This window comes from Meleagris gallopavo, chromosome 5, assembly GCF_905368555.1.
Source record: "Meleagris gallopavo chromosome 5, MGAL_WU_HG_1.1, whole genome shotgun sequence".
Classification (NCBI taxonomy): Eukaryota; Metazoa; Chordata; class Aves; order Galliformes; family Phasianidae; genus Meleagris; species Meleagris gallopavo.
Window position 1 is genome coordinate 37,577,516 of NC_139408.1, and position 22,788 is coordinate 37,600,303.

General features: G+C 53.1%; 1 protein-coding gene across 2 annotated transcripts in view; it reads right to left on the reverse strand.

The window, feature by feature from the left end:
* Positions 1-290: 290 nt before the first annotated feature.
* Positions 291-22,788, reverse strand: part of LTBP2 (latent transforming growth factor beta binding protein 2) — a 60,451-nt gene continuing 37,953 nt past the window's right edge. The window contains exons 9-35 of one of the 2 annotated variants that reach the window (XM_085225312.1): positions 20,431-20,505; positions 16,366-16,488; positions 15,886-16,050; positions 14,778-15,008; positions 14,203-14,225; positions 13,866-13,905; positions 13,523-13,618; positions 12,684-12,809; positions 12,299-12,427; positions 11,888-12,007; positions 10,910-11,029; positions 10,628-10,750; positions 10,375-10,500; positions 8,721-8,843; positions 8,298-8,423; positions 8,078-8,200; positions 7,767-7,898; positions 6,864-6,989; positions 6,152-6,295; positions 5,718-5,909; positions 5,526-5,606; positions 5,220-5,348; positions 4,878-5,018; positions 4,551-4,718; positions 3,766-4,041; positions 3,401-3,550; positions 291-1,158 (exon numbers count right to left, since the gene is read on the reverse strand). In XM_085225312.1, the coding sequence (XP_085081438.1) occupies positions 992-1,158; positions 3,401-3,550; positions 3,766-4,041; positions 4,551-4,718; positions 4,878-5,018; positions 5,220-5,348; positions 5,526-5,606; positions 5,718-5,909; positions 6,152-6,295; positions 6,864-6,989; positions 7,767-7,898; positions 8,078-8,200; positions 8,298-8,423; positions 8,721-8,843; positions 10,375-10,500; positions 10,628-10,750; positions 10,910-11,029; positions 11,888-12,007; positions 12,299-12,427; positions 12,684-12,809; positions 13,523-13,618; positions 13,866-13,905; positions 14,203-14,225; positions 14,778-15,008; positions 15,886-16,050; positions 16,366-16,488; positions 20,431-20,505 (3,575 nt within the window). In that variant the 3' untranslated portion in view covers positions 291-991. The remainder of the gene's footprint in view (positions 1,159-3,400; positions 3,551-3,765; positions 4,042-4,550; positions 4,719-4,877; positions 5,019-5,219; positions 5,349-5,525; positions 5,607-5,717; positions 5,910-6,151; positions 6,296-6,863; positions 6,990-7,766; positions 7,899-8,077; positions 8,201-8,297; positions 8,424-8,720; positions 8,844-10,374; positions 10,501-10,627; positions 10,751-10,909; positions 11,030-11,887; positions 12,008-12,298; positions 12,428-12,683; positions 12,810-13,522; positions 13,619-13,865; positions 13,906-14,202; positions 14,226-14,777; positions 15,009-15,885; positions 16,051-16,365; positions 16,489-20,430; positions 20,506-22,788) is intronic. The other variant, XM_085225313.1, reaches the window with a different exon arrangement.

Below are 22,788 nucleotides of genomic sequence, written 5' to 3' on the forward strand. Positions count from 1 at the left end.
CGTGAGGCAAAAGCATTCCTAGCAGGGGTTCTGGGGTAGGAAAAGCAACTCCTGGACCTGTTCAAAGGTTCCTGCCAGCCACAAGGATTCTTGAACTGCAACCAAAAGGTATGTGAAGGAAGCAGGGTGTTATCAGCCACGTGCTGTGTAGCCCCCAGGGGCTGGAGTTGTCTCCAGTTGGGGCAAGTAAGTGGGTGTTTGGTCTGGCACGGCTTTTCTCTGTCCCAGGAGTGGGAAGGCTGGTGGTATTCCTTGGCAGAGGGAAGACAAGCACAATTCTGACCCAGCCCCAGTGTCGTGAGCCACAGGGCCCAAAATAAATGTTTTATTTAACAACATGAGAGAAGTTTCCAGCAGACTCGGTTAAAAAAAATCACCAACTTTACAGAAACTAAGCTGGAACCCTGCCCACTCCCCCCAGCCAGCGCGGGGCACAAAGGCACAGCGCAGGGGTAGGGATGTGCGTGGGACAGCTGCAGGATGAGCCGGCTGTGGGACACCCATCCTCTCCACCACACCTCGAGGTTGGGCAGCAGCTTTAGGGAGCCAGGGTTGCTCCCGCAGGGCTGTGTCCTGGGGCAGGCTGCATGGTACAGTGAGGCTCGCCGCTAGGTCAGTGCAGCAGTGGTGCTCGCCGTGGAGAGGTGAACCCAGTCTCTCTGCAGGGTGTGGGGAGGAGCTGGAGCTGCACGGCAGAAGGTGTCCTGCGAGCCCCCTTGGTATGTGGCACTCTGGCAGGTGCTGGGGGCTGGGCTGGGGAGGCTCTGCTGTGGCAGAAGCAGGGGCTGGAGGTGAGGATGGGGGTACAGAGCCTGGGAGCTCAGCCCTGGCAGTCACAGCCAGGAAAAGGTGGCAGGGGAGTTGTGCGCTTTGGAGGTGAAGGGACAAAGGGCTTAGAAGCAGCCACAGCCCCGGGGACCCTTTTCCACACCACCAGGTCCCGGAGAAGCGTGCCACCAGAGGGGGTACCCCCACTGCCTCTCCCCTAGAGCTATGCTGCTGCCGGGCTCTGGGCTGTCTGAGGCACACAGTGGTGGGGCTGGGCCAGTGCCACATAGCCTGGTAAGCAGCGGCAGCGGTAGGAGCCTTCTGTGTTCTCGCAGGTGCCGCCCTGGCACAGGGGCACTGGGACATCCACATCCTCACACTCATTGATGTCTGCAAGAAGGAAAAGAGGGGGTGAGATGGTGGCACAGCAAGCAGTCCCAGCATGTCCCTGTGCCCCAGGGGAGCCCTCCCTTGTCCAGGCTCCTCAAGCTCACTTGTGTCCCCCAGCACATCCAGGCTGCCCACTGTGACCCCCCATCCTCTGTCACACTGGGCTGCACCTTGACTCCTTTGCCTTCCTGCTGCATTCAGCACATCTGTAGAATGCCCCAGGTATATGGCATCCCCAATGCTTGGCACCCCGGCCACAGGCTGGAGCCCCAGAACAGGCCCTCCCCATGCTCTTCAGCTGGTGACACCCTGGGGGAGCACAGCAGTTTCTCCCTGACAAGTCATGATAGCCTAATATCTGGGAGAAAGGCCATCTCCAGCCCTAGAATATGTCCTTTTCCAGTCTGACAAGGTCAGGAGGCAGATGATGCTGGCCCTGAGAGGCTGATTATCATCTCCAAGACCAGAACACAAAGGAACCTCATGCTATGCAAACAAGGGCTTGTTTTATTAACCTGCAAACTGTGCCAAAGAGCTCATGTGGGAGCCCTGCTGCAGCTCTGCTAAATGCAGTGGCCCTGAACCACCCCAAATTGTGGAGAGGCAGCAGTAGGGCCTTGTCCCCATTGTGCTGAGCCAGAGCCCGAGCCCTTCGCCCACAGACTCCAGCTTCGTCAGGGGCGCCCAAGGTGAGCAGCAGCAGAGCAGTGTTAGCAGTGCATATGGAGGCCTGGGGCTCCCTGGGCAGTATGAAACAAGTGCTGGCTGGGCAGGGACAGAAAGAGCAACAAGAAAAGGCTCCATAAATACATTAACAGGAAACAATGGGGAATGTACGTCTGGGCCTTATCAGAGGAGGAAACAAAAGCCAGACAATGACGGGCTGGCTGGTGTAGCCAATGCAGGCCTTGTTCCAGCCACCATAAAAATGCTCCTTCTGACCAGATTCAGTATGGATGTTTCAAAGTTTAAAGGAGGGGCAGGAGCTCTGGGATCTCCACATCTCACTTAGCTTGACAGTAAGCTAAGTAAAGCTGCCGCAGCTCATCTGCAAATACTTGGTACTCCAGCACTGAGGAGTCAGAGTTCCCTCTGAGGCAGAGGATCGAGGAGGTCCCTGAGGAATACAGTGCCTCCACAAATAGATAAGGGGGATCTGGAATCACAGACTGCTCACTCCCATCCACTTAAACAAAGCAGGTTTCTGAATGATTAGGTCACTGCCCTCCTTCCCCCGAAGGATATAGGGGCTGTTAAATAGCTGGAGCAGATCTTTTCAGGCCTGATTATGTCAATCTGGTTCCCCTTACTGACCTGATAAGCAATCTGTACGATAAGGGGGGAACAGTGGGTATAATTCTTGGCCAGGATAAGGATTTCAACACGCTCTCACATGACACGCTCAAGTGGACTGAGGAAATATGGGCTAGATGAAACTGCAGCAATTGCACAATGGGTCACTAAGCTGCACCCAAGAGATAATTATGAATACTTGGCTGTTAAAATGACAGCCATTCAAAATGTTGCCTGTGGGATCGATCCTGACCCCTGCTCCAGTCAATGCTGTCATCTGTGTGGACAAAGGAAGACTCTTTGTGCTCATAAGACCTATGTGACAACAAACTGTGAGCGCTCTGATCCTTTGGAGAAGTCAAATTCACTGATGACAAGTGCAAAGCATTGCAGCTGAGGAAAAGCAAACTGTGCACAAATGCAGAAGGGGGAGCAAGAGGCTAGGCAGCTCTGGGGAAGGAAAGGCCACAGGCATTGTGCGAAGCAGTTGCACTATATTGTCACGCAGGAAGGATGCTGGGGAGTGGAGTAAGTACCCTGTCTAAGGAAAGAGCATCTTCATCTGTTCTACTGGGTGCATGGGGCTGGCCTGGAAAGTTGCACTTTTGAAACAACGGACACATACAGTGGGGATGTAGAGCAGATGATGAGAGAAACTTTAGAGACCTTCACTTATAGGACAGGGTGGAAAGTCACAGTGAGTTTAGAGGATAGAAAACAGAAGCACAAAACCATCTGTGCGCAGGAGTGCTACACAAAGAAGGCAGTGACCAGCTGTTCCCTGATGCCCCCAGGTGCCCTGACACAACATTCCCAGCTCCAAGGCCACAAAGCACCCAGAAGAGCAGGGAAGCCTCTGACAACCATCCCAGGCAGCACCACCAGAGAGCGGCAGCAGATAAGGGAAGCCTGGGCCACCATGTCTATAACGGGACTAAAAGCCACTTACCCACACAGGCCATGAGGGTCATGTCCAGCTGGTAGCCATCGAAGCAGTCACAGGTGTAGCCCTCTGGGACGCGCACGCAACGTCCGTTCTCACAGCCATTGAGGATGCCACACTCCTCAGCCTGCAGCCCCTCAAAGCCTTCATAAAGACCTGGAGAGTAGCAAGGGTATGTGAGAGTGGGAAGACCACTTTCTGACCACAGCGGGGACATCTGGCATGTGGTGAAATGGTACTGATGGGGCTGGGAAAACTGAGAGCATCCAGTTGATAGCCAGGGAGAGAGTTTGCTGGAAGCCTGGAACATCCCATCTGGAGTGGATACGGGCTGGGTGAGAAAGCACTTATTCGTGTCACCCAGTACTCACCAGGTTGGCTGGGCAGGTGGCGGGGTGGGGGCCGCCCTGGGCCATGGTGGAAAGGGCTGCCACGAAACTCGCTGCTCAGTTCTCTCCGAGGGAAAGCCGCATCAGGGTTTCCATACTCTGACTCCAGATAGTTATAGTAGGGGCCCATGTCTGGGTTGGGAAGGCCATAGTGGGGATCTTCCAAGCCTGGTCCATACTCATACCTAGGTCTTTCTCGGACCTCAGCCCCTCTGTCACTGTCTTCACTGGCTCCATTACAGAGGAAAGCAAAATCAGCTGTGGTGAGAGAAAAGTAGTGCCAAAGCTCAGCAGGGCTGCTATGGCAGCTAAAGGGTGCATCCACACTGGGCCAGCAAAGATTCAGAAGGCTCAAGATGCAACTCCACATTTTGCGTGTGGAAACCCATCATGGAGGAGATCAACTTCTTTCTGGGGAAAACAAGTCCTTCAGCAATGAGAACCCAAATCCCCAGCGTGCTCCCATCTCAGGCTGAGTGCCTCTCCTCTTCTAGACTGAGCAGGCCTGGTGCTTGCAAGACTAGAGGGAAGCAGTATGAAGGATGGAGCAACTCTTCCCTCCATCACCTCAGACCACTTCAAACCAGCTGGAAGATACATTCTGCCCCATGGTGCTGCCCAGCCCTGGACATGCAGGGTAGCTCATTTGGGCTGGCTTCAGCAACAAGGATGGCAAGTGGAGGCCTGATTGCAGCCACAGAATAGCATGGCATAGCACGGCACAGCACAGCTCTCCTGAGAAGTGCTTCCCTCACCACCCTGCTTACCAGAAGACCTGTGTGGACAGAGCGCACAGTTCTGGCCCCAGGCTTCACCAAGGCGGCAGCAGCATTCGGTGTAGGTTGTCTGCTCACCGTGCAGCAGGTCTTGGCAGATGTAGTCAGAGACAGTTTGCCAGCAGACGTCCAGGTGGATCTCATACTCCTCCAGGGCATCTGCAGGTGACATGAGCCAAGAATGCTGTGGAAATCATTCAGAATAGAGCCACTCATTGTCCTGGCAGAGATGACCATGCACTCCAGTCCCAGTCCCTCCTGCACCCTCTGGGGTGACCCTGCTGCAGGTGGGATGGCCCAAGGCATGCCAGAGCTTACCTGCCCTGCCAGAGAGGTTCACACAGCGGTTGCCAGTGGCATCTAACACAAGTGGGAGGCTGCAAAAGCAGTGGTAGGAGCCGACCGTGTTCAGGCACTCGCCGTTGATGCAGTACACCTCGTTCTGGCACTCATCCTGATCTGCCCACATGCAGGATGGAACAGTGTCTCAGGCTGGCAGGCAGGGGCAGCAGGGCTCATTCCCTGCCCAAATGCAGTCTGCCGCCTCTCCCATCCCCTGGAGGATCACAGTGAGCTTCTTGGCCAGATCTGGCCCTGCAAGGACAGCTCTGCTGTCTCTCCACTGGGTGGTGGCCCTGCTGCTCTTTGAGGTCATCTTACCTATACATTCAAGCCTGCCAGCATCATAGAAGTAGCCTGTACGGCAGAAGCACTTGTAGCCTGGCACCGTGTTCAGACACTGTCCATTGCGGCAGAACTCAGAGCCGAAGGTCTCACACTCATCCATGTCTGAGAGGAGCAAAGAGAGGAGAGAGCACATCTCAGAGGTTTCTCTGACAGAATGTCAGCATACCCCACCGCAACCCCAGGGAGATATTTCTGGGGCTCAGTCTCCATGCAGGTCTTTGTACAGTTCCTTCCCTCTCCCCACTGGGAGAAAAGAGAGAAAATGGTGCCTGTTAGTACCTGTGAAGGAGACTTTTCCTGAGAGTGGATCTTCTTGAGGAACATAGCCCTTCCCAAGAGGGCAGATCTCTTGATACTCCACTGGCCAGGAGGCAGATGCCAAGGTAGGAAGAAAGCAAACAGCTCTTTAGCGCAACCAACCCAGTGGGCAGAGAATGGGCCCTGCTGGGAGTGCTGGGGTCACCGTCCTACCTGTGCCCAAGATGGGGCAGGGATAGGTCTCACAGTTGTCACCCCAGGCTGCCCCCACGGTGCAGCAGCACTCCTGCTTCGTCACATTCTTGGCCAGGACACTGTCACACAGGCGAACATCGCTGATGTGGTAGTAGCACTGCTTGCGCTCCATGCTGTCAGAGGGTTGGTCCGTGTGTCTTTCAGGGCCCTCTAGAAAATAGTGGAGCAGGAACAGGATGGAGCCCTTGACGCTGCAGCACAGTACCCCCCAGCCACAAGGTCCCAGAGCAGGCCCATCAGTGGCCTTTTCATTTTCACAATCCTTGGCTCCCCCCAGAAGGCGGCTTTCCCATACCTGCACGGGCTCTTACAGCCCAGGCACCTCCTGCAACCTCCTCAGCTCTCCCCACCCCAGCCAGCACCACCACACCCCTGCCCTAGTTGCTTCTCACCCACGGCTGCCCGTGGCCGGCACTGTCCTGCCTCTGTGTCGTACTCCTCATGGTCGCTGGGGCACAGGCACAGGAATGATCCCTCCACGTTTTCACAGAGTGCGGTCCCACACACGGCCACCATCAGCTCACACTCGTTCACATCTGCAGAACAAGAGCAGTGATAGGTAGCAGCCCACAGGTGGGAGGTCAGAGCATGCCAGGGAGCCCTGCCTCAGAATGGGCTGGCTCTGTAGGGTCTACAGCAGCCGAGCACTCTTTGGTGGGGTTGGAAGCTGCTGGGGGAGAGCTGGGAGCTCTCTTGGCAAAGCTGGGAAGAGCTTCCTGTCCTGCTCTCAGGGGATCCAAGCAGCCTGGGCTCCAGCTGCTGTGAACAACAGCACCACAGGAGCAGTTTAGTTTGAGAGAGGTCAAACCTCCATCAGATTAAGGTCTCTATCTAGGCCAACCTCCTGCTCAAAACAGGGTCACATATGGATCTAACCATGCGTCAAGGATCTGCTGTGCTAAGGGAGCAGCACAGCAGGGCTTTTTTTTTCTCCAGAAGGACTCTCCTATCTGCGTCTGAAGTTCTCAATACATGGATGTAGAACCCATTCATGCTCTGGGGGTCATCACAAAGCAGGGTCACTGTCACACCAGTCAAGCATTGGCTGATGGATCTTCTTCACTACTAATAGAGCGATAACAGGGGTCCCAGAAAGTAACTCACCAACACAATAGTGCCCAGAGGGCGAGCTCTCATAGCCACGGTCGCAGAGGCAGCGGAAGGAGCCATCTGAGTTCTCACAGAAGCCATGGCTCCCGCACAGCGTCTCATTGGCGCACTCATCTATGTCTGCAGCGGCAGGAATTGCAGCAATTACCCTGAAGCCCAGGCAGTGCCTTCAGCACAGCCCCTTCTGCTCTGACCGCAAAGCCTGGGGATCAGGGCAAGCATCACCTTGATGTGAAGGATTGGATATGGCTCATCCCCTGACTATGAGTCTGAGGGTTAGAGGGACAGGAGCAATGATACAAGCGTAAAGGGCTGAGGATGAGCATCTCACAACCCTCCTGCTGCTGAACCGGGCAGATTTCCCTGCAATGCGAGGAAGAGAGCCCACAGCCCACTGCTCCCAGTGCTGTCTCCACAGAGTCCTGAGCAGAGCACTGAGCCCAAAAGCAGCTCCTCCTTGCTGCAGCCTTCTCTGAGCTGGGGGAGACAGGGAAACTGCAGAACTCCCCTTGCACTCTTCCTTTTGCCTGATACTGGAGCTTGAAATGCCAAACCCAGCCATGCCTAGTACAGCATAGCAGCAGCTTTCCCTTCACCCAGTGCTGCCACGCACTGGGAGCTGCAGTCCAGCCCTGAGCCTGGGATGGCTGTAACCTGCCCAGGACTCTCCCTAGGCGGAAGACAGCACAATGCAGTGTCTGTTCCAGATGCCAGGAAGAGATGTCTAGACACAAGCAGGCAGCTCAGCCAAGAAAACAAACTCCCGGCATTATCTGCATCCCCACTGGCCACACGCTTCCTCCTCCTCCTCCTTCTCCTCTACCTCCCTGGCAAAGATGTTCCACAGCCATGTTGTTCCTGCCAGGAAGGGGACGGGGACACTGAGGCTGTACTCACCAATGCAGTCACCCAGAGGTGTCCAGTGGAAGCCAGGCTGGCAACCCATGATACAACGGTAGGAGCCCAGGCTGTTCTGGCACCTCCATGTGCCACAGATGGCATCCCCATATTCCTTACATTCATCCACGTCTGCAGGGAGAGGGGCAAAGGGACAGGGATGGTCAGCTGGGGTCCTGCTTGCTCAGGGCACAGCCTGGGTCAGGCTCAGTTTGCCAGATCCTCAGCCTTGCTGGTCCTCCTTGCAAGTCACCAGCAAATTTGGGTGCTGGGAAGCTCTCAAGATGATCTCCCCAGCGATGAGCTCTCACCTATGCAGTCATCAGTCTCCTGGGAGTGTTTGAACCCATTTTCACACAGACACCTGTAGGAGCCTTCTGTGTTCAGGCACTGGCCTTGTGAGCACCGGGATTTGTCTGTGCATTCATCCACATCTGCAAAATCAGGTCCAAATCATCAAGCTGGACCTTGCAGCAAGTGAGGGAGGAAGGGGCAGGACCCGAGCTATGTCCCTACCACCCACCAGCTCACCTTGGCAGGTGACTCCTCCAGCTGAACTGGAGAAACCAGGTGCACAGATGCAGAAGTAGGATCCATGGCTGTTGAGACACTCTCCATTGGGGCTGCAGATCTCACTGTTTAGGCACTCATTCACATCTGCAATGGGAGTACAATCAGAGAGACTCACCCAGCCCTTTTCCTGAGCCACATGGATCTCCTCTCCATGGTCTCTTACAGGCCCTCACAGGGCTCCTGGCCCCTGGATTTCTTGACATGGAGAGAGAGACCTCCCCTATCCACAGTGATCCTGCATTTGGCTACCATCTTATGGGTGTGCCATGTGTGGTGGCATCGCCTGCTTTGGCACAGGCATCCTCTCTGTCAAGAAAGAAGGGGATCCATAGGGAGTATGCATACCCTAGACCCTGAGGACTGCAGGTATAGGGTTTGTACCTTGGCACACGGTGCCATTGATGAGCTCGAAGCCAGTCTGGCAGTGGCACTCGTAGGAGCCCAGCGTGTTCCGGCACTCTCCCCCCAGGCACTGAATAACAAGGTCTGCACACTCATCCACGTCTGCCAAGCAGAAGAGTACAGCACAGAGTGAGGTCCCAAGTATTGCCAGCACTGGAGAAGATCCCCACCTAGGGCAGCTGTTGCACAGCTGTCAGCCCTCAAAGTGGGACTGGGCCACCATCTTGGAGTAATCAAACACAGTGAAAAGTCAGTCCACATCCTTCACCCTCCTCCATTACAGACACAGGGCTACAGTCCCACTGTCCATATCCAGCTGAGCACTGCATACCACCAACAAGAGGGCAGTGCAGAGCCTTTCTTTGGCCAACTGCATCTGAGCAGACTTCAGGAAAGTACCCCAGCATCAGCCATGCATCCTGTGGCTCTGCTTTCCTATTTGCCAGCCTTGCCTTGCCTTGATGTCCTTCTGGAAAAGCTGGTCCAGACTCATGTAGCCCCATCATTCAGGACTGCTCCATTCACCTGTCCCCACATTACAGGCTCTGCAGGTGAGGTTCAAGGGCAGGAGGCAAGTCCCCACATTGAGCTCCAATGCAGCAATGGTTCTCACTGTCATTCTGCTGGGTTGTTACCTAAAGGGATTTTGCTCTCCTTCTCAGAAACCATGTGCAAGGCAGAAAGAAGGTGGCACTTCCCTGTATAGGCTGCTGCAGAGGCACTGGAAGGCATGCTAGTGGAAGAGGTTCTGCTCTGTTCTTCTCCCCTGCCAGGAGCTAAAACACTGAGGCTGGAAGCTTCTAAAGGCAAGGAAGGGACCTTCTCTTTGTCTCTGCAGAGCGATGAGCATGCCACAAGCATAAATGAGCATCACCCTCTAGCATCTGAGGGTAGGAGTACCCAGTTGTCCAGTTTCAAAAGGGTGCAAGTAGCATCTCGCCTGGGAGATGAACCATAACCTAATTTATTTATCACAAAACTATCATGAAACCCTTATCACTTTTCAAATATGAAACCCATATCCACAGACAAGGCCACCAGCGAAGTCAGGAAGAACATGCCATACTGCCATTGGGTCAGTGTGATCTAAACAGTATTGAACCCTGATAAGATGCCCTTGTGACATGGCTGGGGCAAGGTGGCTGAGAAGGACGCACGTGAAGTCTTGGGAAAGAGGAATAGCATGCAAAAATCAGATGGAATGTAACTTTCATTTCACTCTGGGTTCCTCAGACACCTACACAGAGGAGAAGCAGGAGAAGCTTCCCTCTTCTCTCCCACTTCTGAGTTGAACCACACGCAGTTCCTCTCTGCCCATGTTTTCAAACTTCTATGTATTCCTCTAGCCTTAGTGAACATTCCCCAGGTCACCATTAATTCAGGAGTCTCATCTATGAGTCCTTCCTTTCATCTCTTTCCTGAGTGAGGAAAATCTCCTTCCTGCAGCCCTAGGTGGCATCCACTTGCAGCCCCCATGCTACCTGCTGACTGGAAAGCTGAAGAGCTGTAGAAGGATCTTGAGGTTAAAAGAGTCCCCATGCCCTACCAACAACCTAGGTACAGCTATGCCTCTTCCCCCCCTTGGTACTTCTTCCCTTTGACACCCACTCATCTGTCCCAGAGAGAGGGTTACCTTCACATGTGCTGCCATCTCTAGAAACGGTGTAGCCAGCATCACAAGCCATGCAGGAGTAGGAGCCCTCGGTGTTGAGGCAGAGTCTGGAGGGACAGGCAGACTGGGCTGCGCACTCATCAATGTCTGCATAAGCACATGAGGAAGAGTGAGGGCATGAAGAAACCATGACTAAGGGCAGCCGAGCTGAGGGAACTGACCGACACGGGGTCCGGAGAGTCAGCACTCAGGCAGAAGAAAAGGTCCCCTGTACCTGCACAACTCTTCCCATCGGCTGCCACCTCATAGCCCCGATAGCAGGAACATCGGAAAGAGCCATCCAGGTTGATACATTGTCCATAGGCGCAGGTTCTCTCCACCAGGCACTCATCCACATCTGTGTTATACAGCAAAGGGCAACATGGCACGGCAGGATGCTCAGGTCTGTCCCCACCACCCAACTCAGGAGGGCACTGTGCCAAACAAGCGTGTTGCATGTGCTCCTGGCTCTTTGTAAGGGTAAGAGTGCCTCTCAGAGGCAGTTTGAAATCCTTACCAATGCATCTTCCATTCCTGGGCTGATAGCCATCTGCACAGCTGACACACCTGTAGGAGCCCGGAGTATTAACACACTTCCCATGGGGACAAAGGCTGGGATCCATGCATTCATTGATATCTGCCAAGAAACACACACCTTGTGGACACTTCTAGGATGCCCCCTGCAGCTGGGTCCTCAAAGTGCCCCTCCAAGACACGGGTGCCCAAAGGGTGGTGAGAGGGATTTGCCGGGGCTCAGGCAATGCTTTTCATAATGTCTCAGGATCCTACACCCACACCTGAGGGCTGACATAATCCAGCAGCAAAACTTGCTGCCAGAGGATGTTGCCAGGGCCAGGAACGTGCATGGGCATGGAAAAGGTTCGGCCAACATCTGTATAGGGCTGCTCTGCCAGCAGACTTTCATAACTATGATTAAGAGGGAGCCTCTAGTTCAGGAAGTCCTTAAGGCATGTGCTTTCTGGAGGCCGTGCGGGGGTAGAGCATTCTGTGCATATCTTGTTTCCCCAGTATTTCTAAAATATACTCCCAATAATTCTGTTGGAGACAAGCTACTGAGGAAGGGAGATCTTTGATAAGGCACAATGTGTATTCACGAGGTCAAATTCTCTGATGGGCCTGGGTCATGCCAAGTGAGAGGGATGCTGTGGGGACAGGTGAACTGAGCCACTGTAGCCTGCTCTCCCTGCAGATCATTGGCCAGCAGAGGTGTCTGGTCACAGAGTTAAGCTGGCAGTAAAATGCATAGGCATCTCCTTACAGGATGGGAAGTCCAAATGCTCTGTGGGGGCTGTCCCTGGAGAGGACATCGGATGAGGTCCCCTTTGGCTGCCCAGGAAAGCTTGTCCCTCTCACAGATAGAGGAGAGGGCAGACAGCCATTGGGGAAGTACAGGACTGGCAAACATGGATTGATCCATCATCCACTCCAGAAAGAGCAACCCTGCAACAAGGTGGACAGGCAGCAGAAGCTTCACCTTCACATTGTCCTCGGAGGCCCATGGCAAAGCCCTCCTTGCACTCACAACGGTAGGAGCCGGGGGTGTTGACACATCGCTGTCCTGGGCAGGTAGAGGGCTGCTCACATTCGTCCCGATCTGGCAACACAGAAGGAGACAAGTCCTAGCCCTACAATTCTGTGTGATTCTGTGAAGTCCTGAAGCCTTCCCCCTTCAGAGCTGGGTGCAGCAGAAGAGTTGCTCCATCTGCTGAAGTCTGCCCAGGAAACACATGCCAAGGCTCTGCTCCAGATCCCATTCATTCCTGACTGCCCCACCTTTGCCATGAAGCAGTGAGCAGTACATGCATGCACATTGGAAAGCACAACGGAGGGAGGATGTGGAGGCCCTGAAGAGGTGGCAGTGCACTGCCAGGTAGGCACCACTTACCCTGACAGCTCTGCTTGCTCTCCAAGAAAACCAGAGTGTACCCAGAATAGCAGAGGCATGAATAGGAGCCCATGCTGTTGACACAGTGACCTTTTCCAGCGCAAGGATCTTGCAGACACTCATCTTCATCTGTGCTCAGGCAAGGAGGGAAGACAAATTGTCACCATGAGCTGTTCTCCTGCTGTTCCCAACCAGCCCCACTGTGCAATGGCTGGGCAGAAGCTCAGCAGCAGAAATGCCAAATAACCTTCCTCCAGGAGGACCACAGAGCGTACCTTGCAGGAGTCCCTGAGCATAAGGAATGGGGAAACTGGCCCCAGCCTCAGAGCTGCTTTGGCCCCACTTGCCCTCCTCACTCTTGTGAGCAGAGGAGGTGCCAACATACCAATGCAGTGCAGACGACTGGGGTGCAGCATATAGCCTTGGTGGCATGAGCAGCTGTATCCATCCGGGGTGAGCACACACACACCAGCTCCACAGGCGAGGGATGAAGAGGCACAGCCGCTGGCCCCTGGGTGGAGAGAACATGCAGCTAGGGGCTGCAGTCCCCTGCAGTGCTCACCGCAGCCCCAGCCCCACAGAGGGGTGGAGATGAAGAGGGTGGGAGGCCTTGGAAGATGGAGGGTGAGAGCAGGCCCCTCCCCTGCTAAGCAGGGTGCAGATGGTAGTGGGTGGCAGTGGGGAGCAGGAGAGGGTCACAGCACGGCCTCCCAACCCCAAACAAAAGGCTATTGAGGGAGGCACATTCCTTAGCAAGGTGCCTCCGCCAGCCCTGCTCCCAAAGGTGCTCCAGCCCCAGGCGGAGGGCTGGGGCTGCACTCCCAGACACTTAGACAACCCTGGAACAACAGCCCTCTTGTTTTCCATGCAGTAAACAAGCCGCCCAGGCAGCTACATGCCGCCCCTTCCACCCAGCTTCCCGGTGACTCAGCTCACACTGCAGCCACCAGAGCAGGCGTGTGACCCTGACCAGGCGCTCGCTGCCCAGCGGATGAGCTGCAGGAGGAAAGGGCCCTGAAAGCTGAGCTATGTGCTCCCATACAGGGTTGTCCTGAGGCCTCCCTATTCCTGGCTTGTTTCCCCAGGCTGGGACACAACAGCAGGGCTGGGATGACACTCCCAGGTGTTAGATGGCAAGAGGGCTGAGGAAGAGAAAGAGCTCCAAAATAGAGCTTAGTTCATAACAACCCATTAGGGGCAGGCAGTAACGTGAAGGACACACACCTGAGCCCTGTGCAGGTATCTGCGTTGGAGCAGCATCAGCCCAGGTGGTAGTAGGGCCAGGCTGGGGAGGAGCACGCCAGGACTCTTCTTCCTCCACTGAGGGGAGTGAGCAGGAAGAACAGTGGCTGCAGCAACCTCAGCATTATGTTGTTCAACCTCATCCACTCGCTCCCTGCAGAACCAGCGTGGCCCGCTGGAGAGGCACCATCCCCACATCCCTGCAGCCCTCCATCATCCACCCCTGCCCATGCCATGCAAAGGAGGTATCTCAGAGCTTCTGTGCTCTTCTTCCTGCCCCTTCTTCATCACTCCCACCCTGCCTTCCCACCAGCCAGGTATTTACCTCTATGTGCCTCAGGCTCTGGGGTGGTATCAGCAGCATCCTGAGATAGAAACACAAGACTGCCTCTAAGCACCTGTATGTAGCTGAGATGCAGTGTCCCATGCCCACCAAGGTCTGATAGTGGGGAATGAGGATCTGTGCTTCACTCTTCAGCCTGAGCTGCAACCCCAGCCCCAGCGAATTGGAGGCAACACCAGTCAGAGTCTCCAGCTGCTCCTGCTGTGAGCTAATATCCTCTGAGCAGGTAACTGGGACAGCACCCTCAGTCACCGCAACTCAGCCAAGGTGCTACCATGGATGTACCTACCATGGATTTGGAAAGACAAACGTTACTCACCTGCCCAGCAGGAAAAACTTCACCTGGAAAGTGAAACAGTGCATGGTGAGTAGAGACAAGGTGGGCAGGCACCTTCATTATACCCTGGCTGCTCAAAGATCATTCCACCACTAAACCACTTCCTTGCAGTAGTTGCTCACTCTCCCTGCGCAGTTTTACCACATTCAACACCCCTGGACTCCTCTCCTGGCACTTCACAGACCCCGGGAGCTCCCACCCCAGCAGATTCTGGCACAAGTAGTTAGTCACGCTTCTCCCCAGCTGCACTGGACAAACACCAAAGGACTGCAGTGCCAAAGCTCCCACGCACACCCAAGGTCCCAGAGAAGGCCTTCTGGCTGGTAAGCACCAACTGCAAGGCCTTCACAAGAGCCTGAAGCATTCAACCTCCTCTGCAAGTTTTGAAGAAGTTGTGTCTCATGCCCCATGAATACTGAGGGCTGAAGAGCAACATCTTGCATATTTACACAAGGGCAGAAAACCCACATCAGCTACAAGTTCACCCAAAAGGATGTAGCAGGACCTGGGAGTTTGCCCTCCCTTGTTAGAGACCCAGGTGGAGCAGTTCTAATTACCCTCTCCTGCTGAGATGTCAGGGTGGGGCAATGCCTCCAGGACACTCCCATGCAAACTGTCCTGCAGCCGCTGTCTCCTTGTTGCCCAGTCTAATGTCCAGTTGCTGCTCTCACTGTGCTCTTCCAGGCTTAGGGGCAGCTCTTCTGCCTCTGCCTTTCTCATGGAAAGGCGGATGTCAGAGCTGGAGTAGGTATAGCCATGTCCTGCTGGGCAAATTTCCTTGAACGCTCCTGCAGGGGAAAATTAAATAAAAGTTTTGGAGGTGGGAAAAGAGAAACATGCAGGGATCACAAACACACATGCTCATAGCACTCAGATGATGATGGAGCATATAGAGAAGTGAAAACAGAGAGGCATCTGAGTGAATGCAGGTACCAGTTTCTCCCATCCTAACATTTTCTGGAGGTGTCTAAGGGCTACATAATGCTAGAAACACATCTAGGCTGCAGTGGACAGATGCATCAGGCAGAAGGTATCTATTCACAGGGCAGGGTGAGTTTTCTGCAGGTGTTGACTGGTACTCCTGGACACTAACACTTACATCCCTTCCCGAGTCAGTACTTTTAGGAATCTTGCCACAAGAAGACCTGAGCTGAGCGAGGGGGTAGATAAAAGAAACCCCTGGCACCCAGCACTGAACACTGAACACATCTGAAGATTTTAGAATCGCTGAATCATTGACTCATTAAAGCTGGAAAAGACCACTAAGACCATATAGTCCAATCATCATCCCATCCCCACCACACCCACTAACCATCTCCCTAAGTACCACATCTACAAGTTTCTTTAACTTCCAGGGATGGTGACTCCACCACCTCCTGGGCCACCTGTTCCAATGCATTACCATTCTTTCTGAGAAGTTATTGCTAATATCCAACCTGAGCCTTCCCTGGTGCAACTTGAGGCCATTCTCTCTCACACTATTTTTCTCCAGCCCTGAGGATTTCTGCATTTTTCCTCTATCCTACCCCATGTGAGACATGCTGAACTTATCCCCATTCCAGAAGATGTGAGGGAAGCCAAGTCAGAAAGAAGGGCTGCCAAGCAAAGCCAGGCACAGACATGGCTATGCTCTCCCTCTGGAGCTGAGCACTTTCTTGGTCTCACCTGAACCGGGCACAGGGCATTCCTCACAGTTCTTGCCCCAGCCCTTGCCGACGCGACTGCAGCAGCAGATCTGCTGAGTGATTCGGTGGGAGAGGGGGAAGGAGCACACGCCTTCAGCTGCTGAGCGGTAACACAGCCCCTGCTCCATCGACACTGCTTTGTCAGCTGAAACACAATGGCAGGTCAGTGTCTGAGGGCTGGCTCTAAGTCCAATAAAAACCTCCCCTTTGGGAATCTGCCCATCCCTCCCGAGGAATCCCCCACCCCCTGCAGAGCACCCTTGCAGGCACGTTTCCTCCAAGCTGCACCATGAACAAGAGCAGGAGGCAATGAAACATCCATGGACAAACACCACATGTGAGGGCTCCCTGGACACCCATCCTGCACACAAGTGTAGGCAGTGTGCACCCTCCCACATATGCAAAAGGCACAAAGCATGCTGCAGCCTCACTGGGCTGCGACTGCCCCTGGAGCACTTACAGATGCAGTGGCTGCGGGAGGGGTCCAACATGGTGCCAGGTCTGCAAGTACAGCGGAAGCTCCCACGGGTGTTCAAACACCTGGCATCTTTGCACAAGCCCTGCATCAAGCATTCGTTGATATCTGTGGGGAAAAGGGAGCACCAGCTCAACTGGCAGCTTCTGGCTATGTAACAAGGGCTGTGAAGTGGAGCTGCTTCTCCCTTCTTGCTGCTCAGCCAAGGTGCCTCAAGGTCAGAAGAACAACAGAGGGGTGCAGAAACCAGTGCCCTATCCAGCACTCCAGCTTAGTTGCAGCGGCTCCAGCTTAGTTGCCCATGGGGATATGAGATATGGGAAAAGTGAGGATGGAGGTGATACTTGTCCGGCAAACCTCTGAGAGAAGCAGCACGATGGTGTCATCGGAAAATCTGGGAAGAAAACTCTCTAATTTAAATGAGACACTAGAAGTAGGAACCTCCATGGTGACAGTAGTCCTATATCTGCAGCACGGGCTCACTGGCTGCAGCTGCAGATGGATCTGGAACAACTGCTCTGTGGTCCTCATGGAAAACAGATATAGACCCATCAGAGAGCTGCCCCATCAGGATCACTGTTACAGCCACCCAGGTCATGACTGCAAGCCTTGGCTGGCAGATCCTGTCCTCTCATCTCAACCTGGGTCATCAGGACACATCATCTGCAGAGGATCCTTCATAAGAAACTCAGTGGGCACACAGGAAGGTCTGATCCCCACACAGAGCACAGCGCCAGGCAGAGGGATGGTGGGCTAGATTCCAGCTCACCACTGGAGATGGTCACACATGTGGGAGGCCACAACATTCAAGCACTGCTTCGAGTGCTGCCTCTGACTCAGCACACATCAGGCACAGTCTTTGGAATGGAGCTGAGCTTCTCTCAGGGAAAAACCATCAGTCTCATCCATTTGGCCAGCAGCAAAGCCTTCCCTACAGCACCACACAGGAATGTATGAGCTAAGCTGGAGAAGATGAGGATTGGCAAAAGCTGTGTAAGGGGGAAGCTGAGGGCAGATCTCAGGATGGGGTGCAAGAAGGAAGCACTCCACATGGATTGATCCAGTTTTTTATCTCTGCTAAAGACTTTGGCCCAGAGAAGTAAGCATGATGAAGGGATGTGCTGTCTCAGGAGGCACAAGCAGTGCAGGAAGAGCTGGATAGGAGTGTGGGGTGGCAGGAACTGTGTGAGCTTCAGCAGTACTCCAGTATGACTCTCCGAAACATATGCTACCAGCTAAGAGAGGGGAAAAGACAGAGCTCAGACCATGCTGCTGCAAGAAGTGCCAATGTGATGCTAGGCAGCTTCATGCCAACCACTTTCCAATGACCCAGTCCTACTGCCAGTATGCAATGCCCTGGTGAATCCTCAGGTGCCTTCTAGAGACTGTCTCAAGGTGGAGGGCTGCAAAGTGGGGTTGCTGGGACACTTATAAGAATGGAGATATGAAAGAGCCTTCCTGAAAGCAGCTAGGCTCAGGAAAAGCTTTTACTAGCTTATTCCTCAGAGCTGAAGCATCACTACTTAGCAGGACTGAAAAAGTCTTCCTACCAGGAAGGCACAGACAATACCTGCATATTCACTGATCATCCCATGTCCTGAGGAAGGACATCTCTTGTACTCTCTCTAGACAGAGATGTGCAAAAGAGTCCCAAGAATATCTCTGTGCACTGAGCAGAAATGGTGGCCTCAGAGCAGAAACTTCAGTTGAGAGATAAAAATGACTAGCACAGGGAAGATCAACAAAGCACTCTGCATGGCATCCTCTAAAAGGATCCACCGAGACCTTGTGTCCCAGGTGATGCAGACACCCTGTGTACAGCAGTGGCACTTGCCTACCTGTCCCTTGCTGCTCTGGGAAGAAGGGCTGGCTGCGACAGTGATGTGACAGGCATTTTCCTGTTCTGTGCCAAGTATAAGACAGGGTTAGTGAGAAAAAAATAGTGACCAGACCCCAAATGTGCCACAAGTCCACTCTGATAAAGGGACTGGTCTTTCTATAAAGCTGACAGATGATCTCTGTCCCTACACAGCACCCCTTAAGAACCATGTCACTCTGACACACTAAAGGGATGAGGTGTTTGGCCTCCGAATAAGCAAGGGGATTGAAGGGATTAGAGTAATGAGAGCACAAAACAAACAAGCACTAAGGACTAGGCTTTGTGAGCTTAATTTAAACCAGGGCCACATGTTGGCCTCAGCCCAATCCCTCTTTTCCACTGGCAGCAGAAGACCCACCCATAGTGGAAATCCCAAGAGGAGCAGAAGCAGGCAGGCACTCTGTGCCAACACTCCTACCCCTGCAGCATGCCAGAGCCACAGCGAGGGCCATGAACCATAAACTGTCTCATGGCTTCCTCCCACCCCACACAAGTCCATTGGAGTTCCTTAGAAACAGCCAAGCTGGGTCAGGCTCTTTTGGAGAACATCTGGAGAACATCTCGAGACCGTACGGACTGTGGGGCCAATGCCAGCCGAGGCTGGATCTTCTAGCCATTCTCTCATTAAATCCTGCTCCTGCTCAATGGGAAGCAGTGAGAGAAGGAAAGGAGTTCTCACAGAGATGAGCTCCTTGTTCCTTGCTGGAAGGCATCAGACAATCTTCACTGTCCATATAGACCAGCTCAAAATGAGCTCTTGCCAGGACCCTGTGCCAGTTGTTCAGCCTGCAAAGCCAGAGCTCAGCAGAGCAGCTGGTAGCTCTTCTCCTAAGACCCTGTGAATCAGCAGCTCTCATCTGGTCCCTTGGCTCCCCTCCTACCTGGGCTGGCAAAAGAAGGTCCCACATAGCCTCTCCCACAAACTACCAGCCAAATTGCTTGTTCCAGACCTTGAACAGAGCTTTCGGGCTTCCAGATACATGTTCCATAGCAACAGCAGGGATCAGAAAAGCACCTCGAGGCAGCACACTGCAGAGCAGTGCTCCAGCCCAACTTACAAAGCAATACGTGTAGGTGCAAGCCTTTGCTCCATGTTTCTTCCTGCATACAAACATCTTCCTAGCCAACACCACACTGCCATCACACTCTGCTCCTCAACGTGCTGAGCCTCACCCTTCTCCAGAGGGTGAGCAAGCAAGGCAGCAGGCCTCTGCTTACTTACATCAATGCTTTCAGCTGCTCTGCTCCTCAGGCTCAGACTGCACATCCTTGGGTGGCTCCTCATACCCACTGCACTGCCCATGGCCACACAGTGGGTGAGAACTGAGCACCGCAGAGAATAGAAGCTGTTGTTTTGTTGAAAGTTCTCCCCTAGGATGATGGGGGAGGTTGAATCATTAATTAAGTAAGCATGGTGGAAAGTCCCAGCTACAAGAGATGAGTCATTAGATTGCCAGCCCTGGGTCTGCGTGGCCAGGGCCCAGGCTCCCTGCTGCATCTTCTAGATGTCACCTCACATCTTACCGTGAATCATGAGAAGGGAACTGAAAAATTCCACTTCAGTCAGAACATGGAAAATGAAAACACTGCAGGCCGAAGAATGCCAAATAGACATGAACCAGAGAGAAACACAGAGAGATGGTGCCATCCTCATGTGGAGCTGGGGGACCATGGGAGTAAGAAACAGATAGACCCCAGCAGCACAGGACAGGCAAAGCAATCTGACAGCGACACACTTAAAACACAGGGATTTGCTTTCATGGACTCTTCCTCTTAATAAATAAGCAAAAGAACAAACAGCCTTCCAAAATAGTTTTCAGGCAGCACAACTGATGTTGCTTCAGATTACAGGAGAAGAGCTATGCACTGACTCTTGGCAGAGCAGAAGCACAGATCCTCGCTGTGAGCACAGTAGGGTGAGCATCCCGTCAGCAGGACCAAACAGTGAGTGTTCTCATGCTGGCCCAGCTCTGAGCTGACTGCATATATAGGTTGAGTCATGGAGATCAGTGTTAGCTGTTTTTTTCCCATGTTTGATGGAAACACAAAGATTTTTGGTACATCTGTATCGGGTAAGTTAGATGGCTTTATTTTACTTGTGTAGATAACTACATCTCTGTCTGACAGTGGATGTGGGAAAGAGAGAGAGAGAAGAAAAGCAGCATCCTCACCTTGGCAGTGGCTCCTATTCAGCCTCTTGTATCCCTGGGGACACTCCACCTGTCCATTCTCAATGACGGGGTGCGCTAGGAAGAAAGCAAACAGTGAGAGACATAGGCAGCAGAGATCCATCAGGGTCCTACCTTCCCCCCTGCTCTCCTTGCAGAAGGGAGGAAGGCCCCTGGATGTGCCTTGGACAAACCTGAGATCATGCCCAGGGCAGAGGGAGAGGTGGGAGCAGCCACATTTCACAAATGGTAGCTTCTACCACTTGGCAGGTGCTAGCCTGGTGGCCCAGAGGTGCCACATGTACTTCATTATCCATCCCTTGTGCCACCTTAGCTCCATCCTGGCCAGTCTGGAAAGCCAGACGGCATGTGACAAGGAGGATCAGAGTGGAGAAAATGACAGAGGTCCACAGTAAGATGCTGAAATAACAGCCTGGGGCCTGTTTATTACATTTTCCTTCTTTTTTATCCTACCCCAATCACTCTCACCAAAGACTTCCAATTGTTGCTTAAAACGTCATTGTTTCAAAATGGCCTATAACCTGCATAATTCAATCTCTTCCAAATTTTTAAAACCTAGTAAAATAAATTCATAAATTCAAAGGTAGTTAGGCATTGTATTTTGGAGCAAGTGAAGGACTGGGGAGTGAGTAAGCCTGGGGTGGGGTAGAAAGAAGGGTACTTAGCCTAGGGACTGGATTTTCCCAGGGTGGGGTTTCTTTTTAATGTTTTGGACCAAATGAGCGGAAATGAGAAGAGCATGTAACAGCTCAGTGACAATGTTCTGGGGGCAGAATAGGGCTGTCCATAATCCTTTGTCCTGGACACTTTGACCCTATGATTTAGCTTAAAGCAATTCAAAGACACGTGGGCTTGGCAAAGAGCAGATATGAGGAACACAAGCGGTCCCCCAGTCTGCAGCAGAAAAGAGAGGAGAAAGCCTCACTTCCCCAGGTGCATTTAATGGAGTTGCAAGGCTCTCCAAGTGCAGAAAGAGATTTTCAGTTGTTGGATGAATGACTGAGAAGAAAAGCCTGCTCAACTCCTTCAGCAATTCAGTCATGGATTGTAGGCAGCAGGGGCACATAAATATCTGGATGTTAAGGGAGAGGGGTGATACTAAGAATCACTGGGTATATTTCCAACCTTCCAGGAAGGGAAAAACAACCTCTGGCATCCCAGAAGGATTCCAGGTCCTCCCACACTACAGCCTGCAGGCTTGGGGCTGCCGACAGGCATTAACTGTGCTTGGAAGCATCTGTCAGCCTCAGCACAATGTGATAACAGACACTCAAATGAAGCAGCATCGTTATGCGTGAGTCCTCCAACAGGGAGCCAAGCATGCCGGAGATCAAACAGCGATGACACGTGTCAGAGCTCTGCTCCCTTTCCAAAAAGCCCCTGCAGAGAAACTAAGCCTGTGCAGCATCCCGCAGCCAGATGCTGCTGGGGGAAGGCAAGGCAGAAAGCAATGGTGATGGGAGTGAGTAGGCAGGTCTAGAGCCACCTCAGTGCTAAAAGGCAAGTCTGAAGAAACCTGCAGCTCATCAGTACAGCAAATCACTCTCACAAGGCTGCAGGTGGATATCTTAATCTTGCAAAGAAACATATATTCTCTGGAAAGAACCTGCAAAGGCGGGTCGGTGTCCATCTCTCTCCCACGCCACTGGGAGGAATGAGAGAATGGCTTTGGAGGCTGCTCCACTGGAAGCTGGCAAAGGGCAATGCCTGGGAAAGAGCAGATCTGTTCATTGGAGAGGGCAGAGATCCTGTCCTCCTGTGTCTGTCTGTCTGTCTACACTCTCTGGGAAGAGTTTCTCTTGGAGACGGAGCCCACTGATAGAGCAGCTGAATTTCACCTGTTGGGCAGAGAGATTTCAGGCATGCTGTGGGCAGGGTGCCCTGGCTCCTGATTCAAGGGTGTGATTTCAGAGCCTCATCTCCTGGGCACTTCTGCCCTGTGGCTTTGGCACGGACATGATGGGCTCTGCACCATCTCACACCCCTCAGCACTTCCTCACTTCCAACTCTTCTGTCTTCAGCTAAGACAGTATTTGAGCACTGAATGAGAAAAAAACAAATGCATGGAAATAGGCATTTTCCAGTCTAGTAGGATGATTTTTAAGCATCCAGGCATACTTTGGAGTCAGCCATCCCAGGAGCAGAGGCTTTGCTTGGGAACCTCGGCTTCCCCTGAGCCCTTGGGTCAGTAGGTAGATGTGGTGCTGAGACAGTCAGGTGAATGGGGACAAGGAAAACAAGACAAAGAAGCTCAGTCTGATTGTGAAATGGAAAGAAACTGCTGCTAATGGTGATAGCTGCAAGGCTTTGAGTAAGCAAGGTTTCTAGGGTGAGATAATA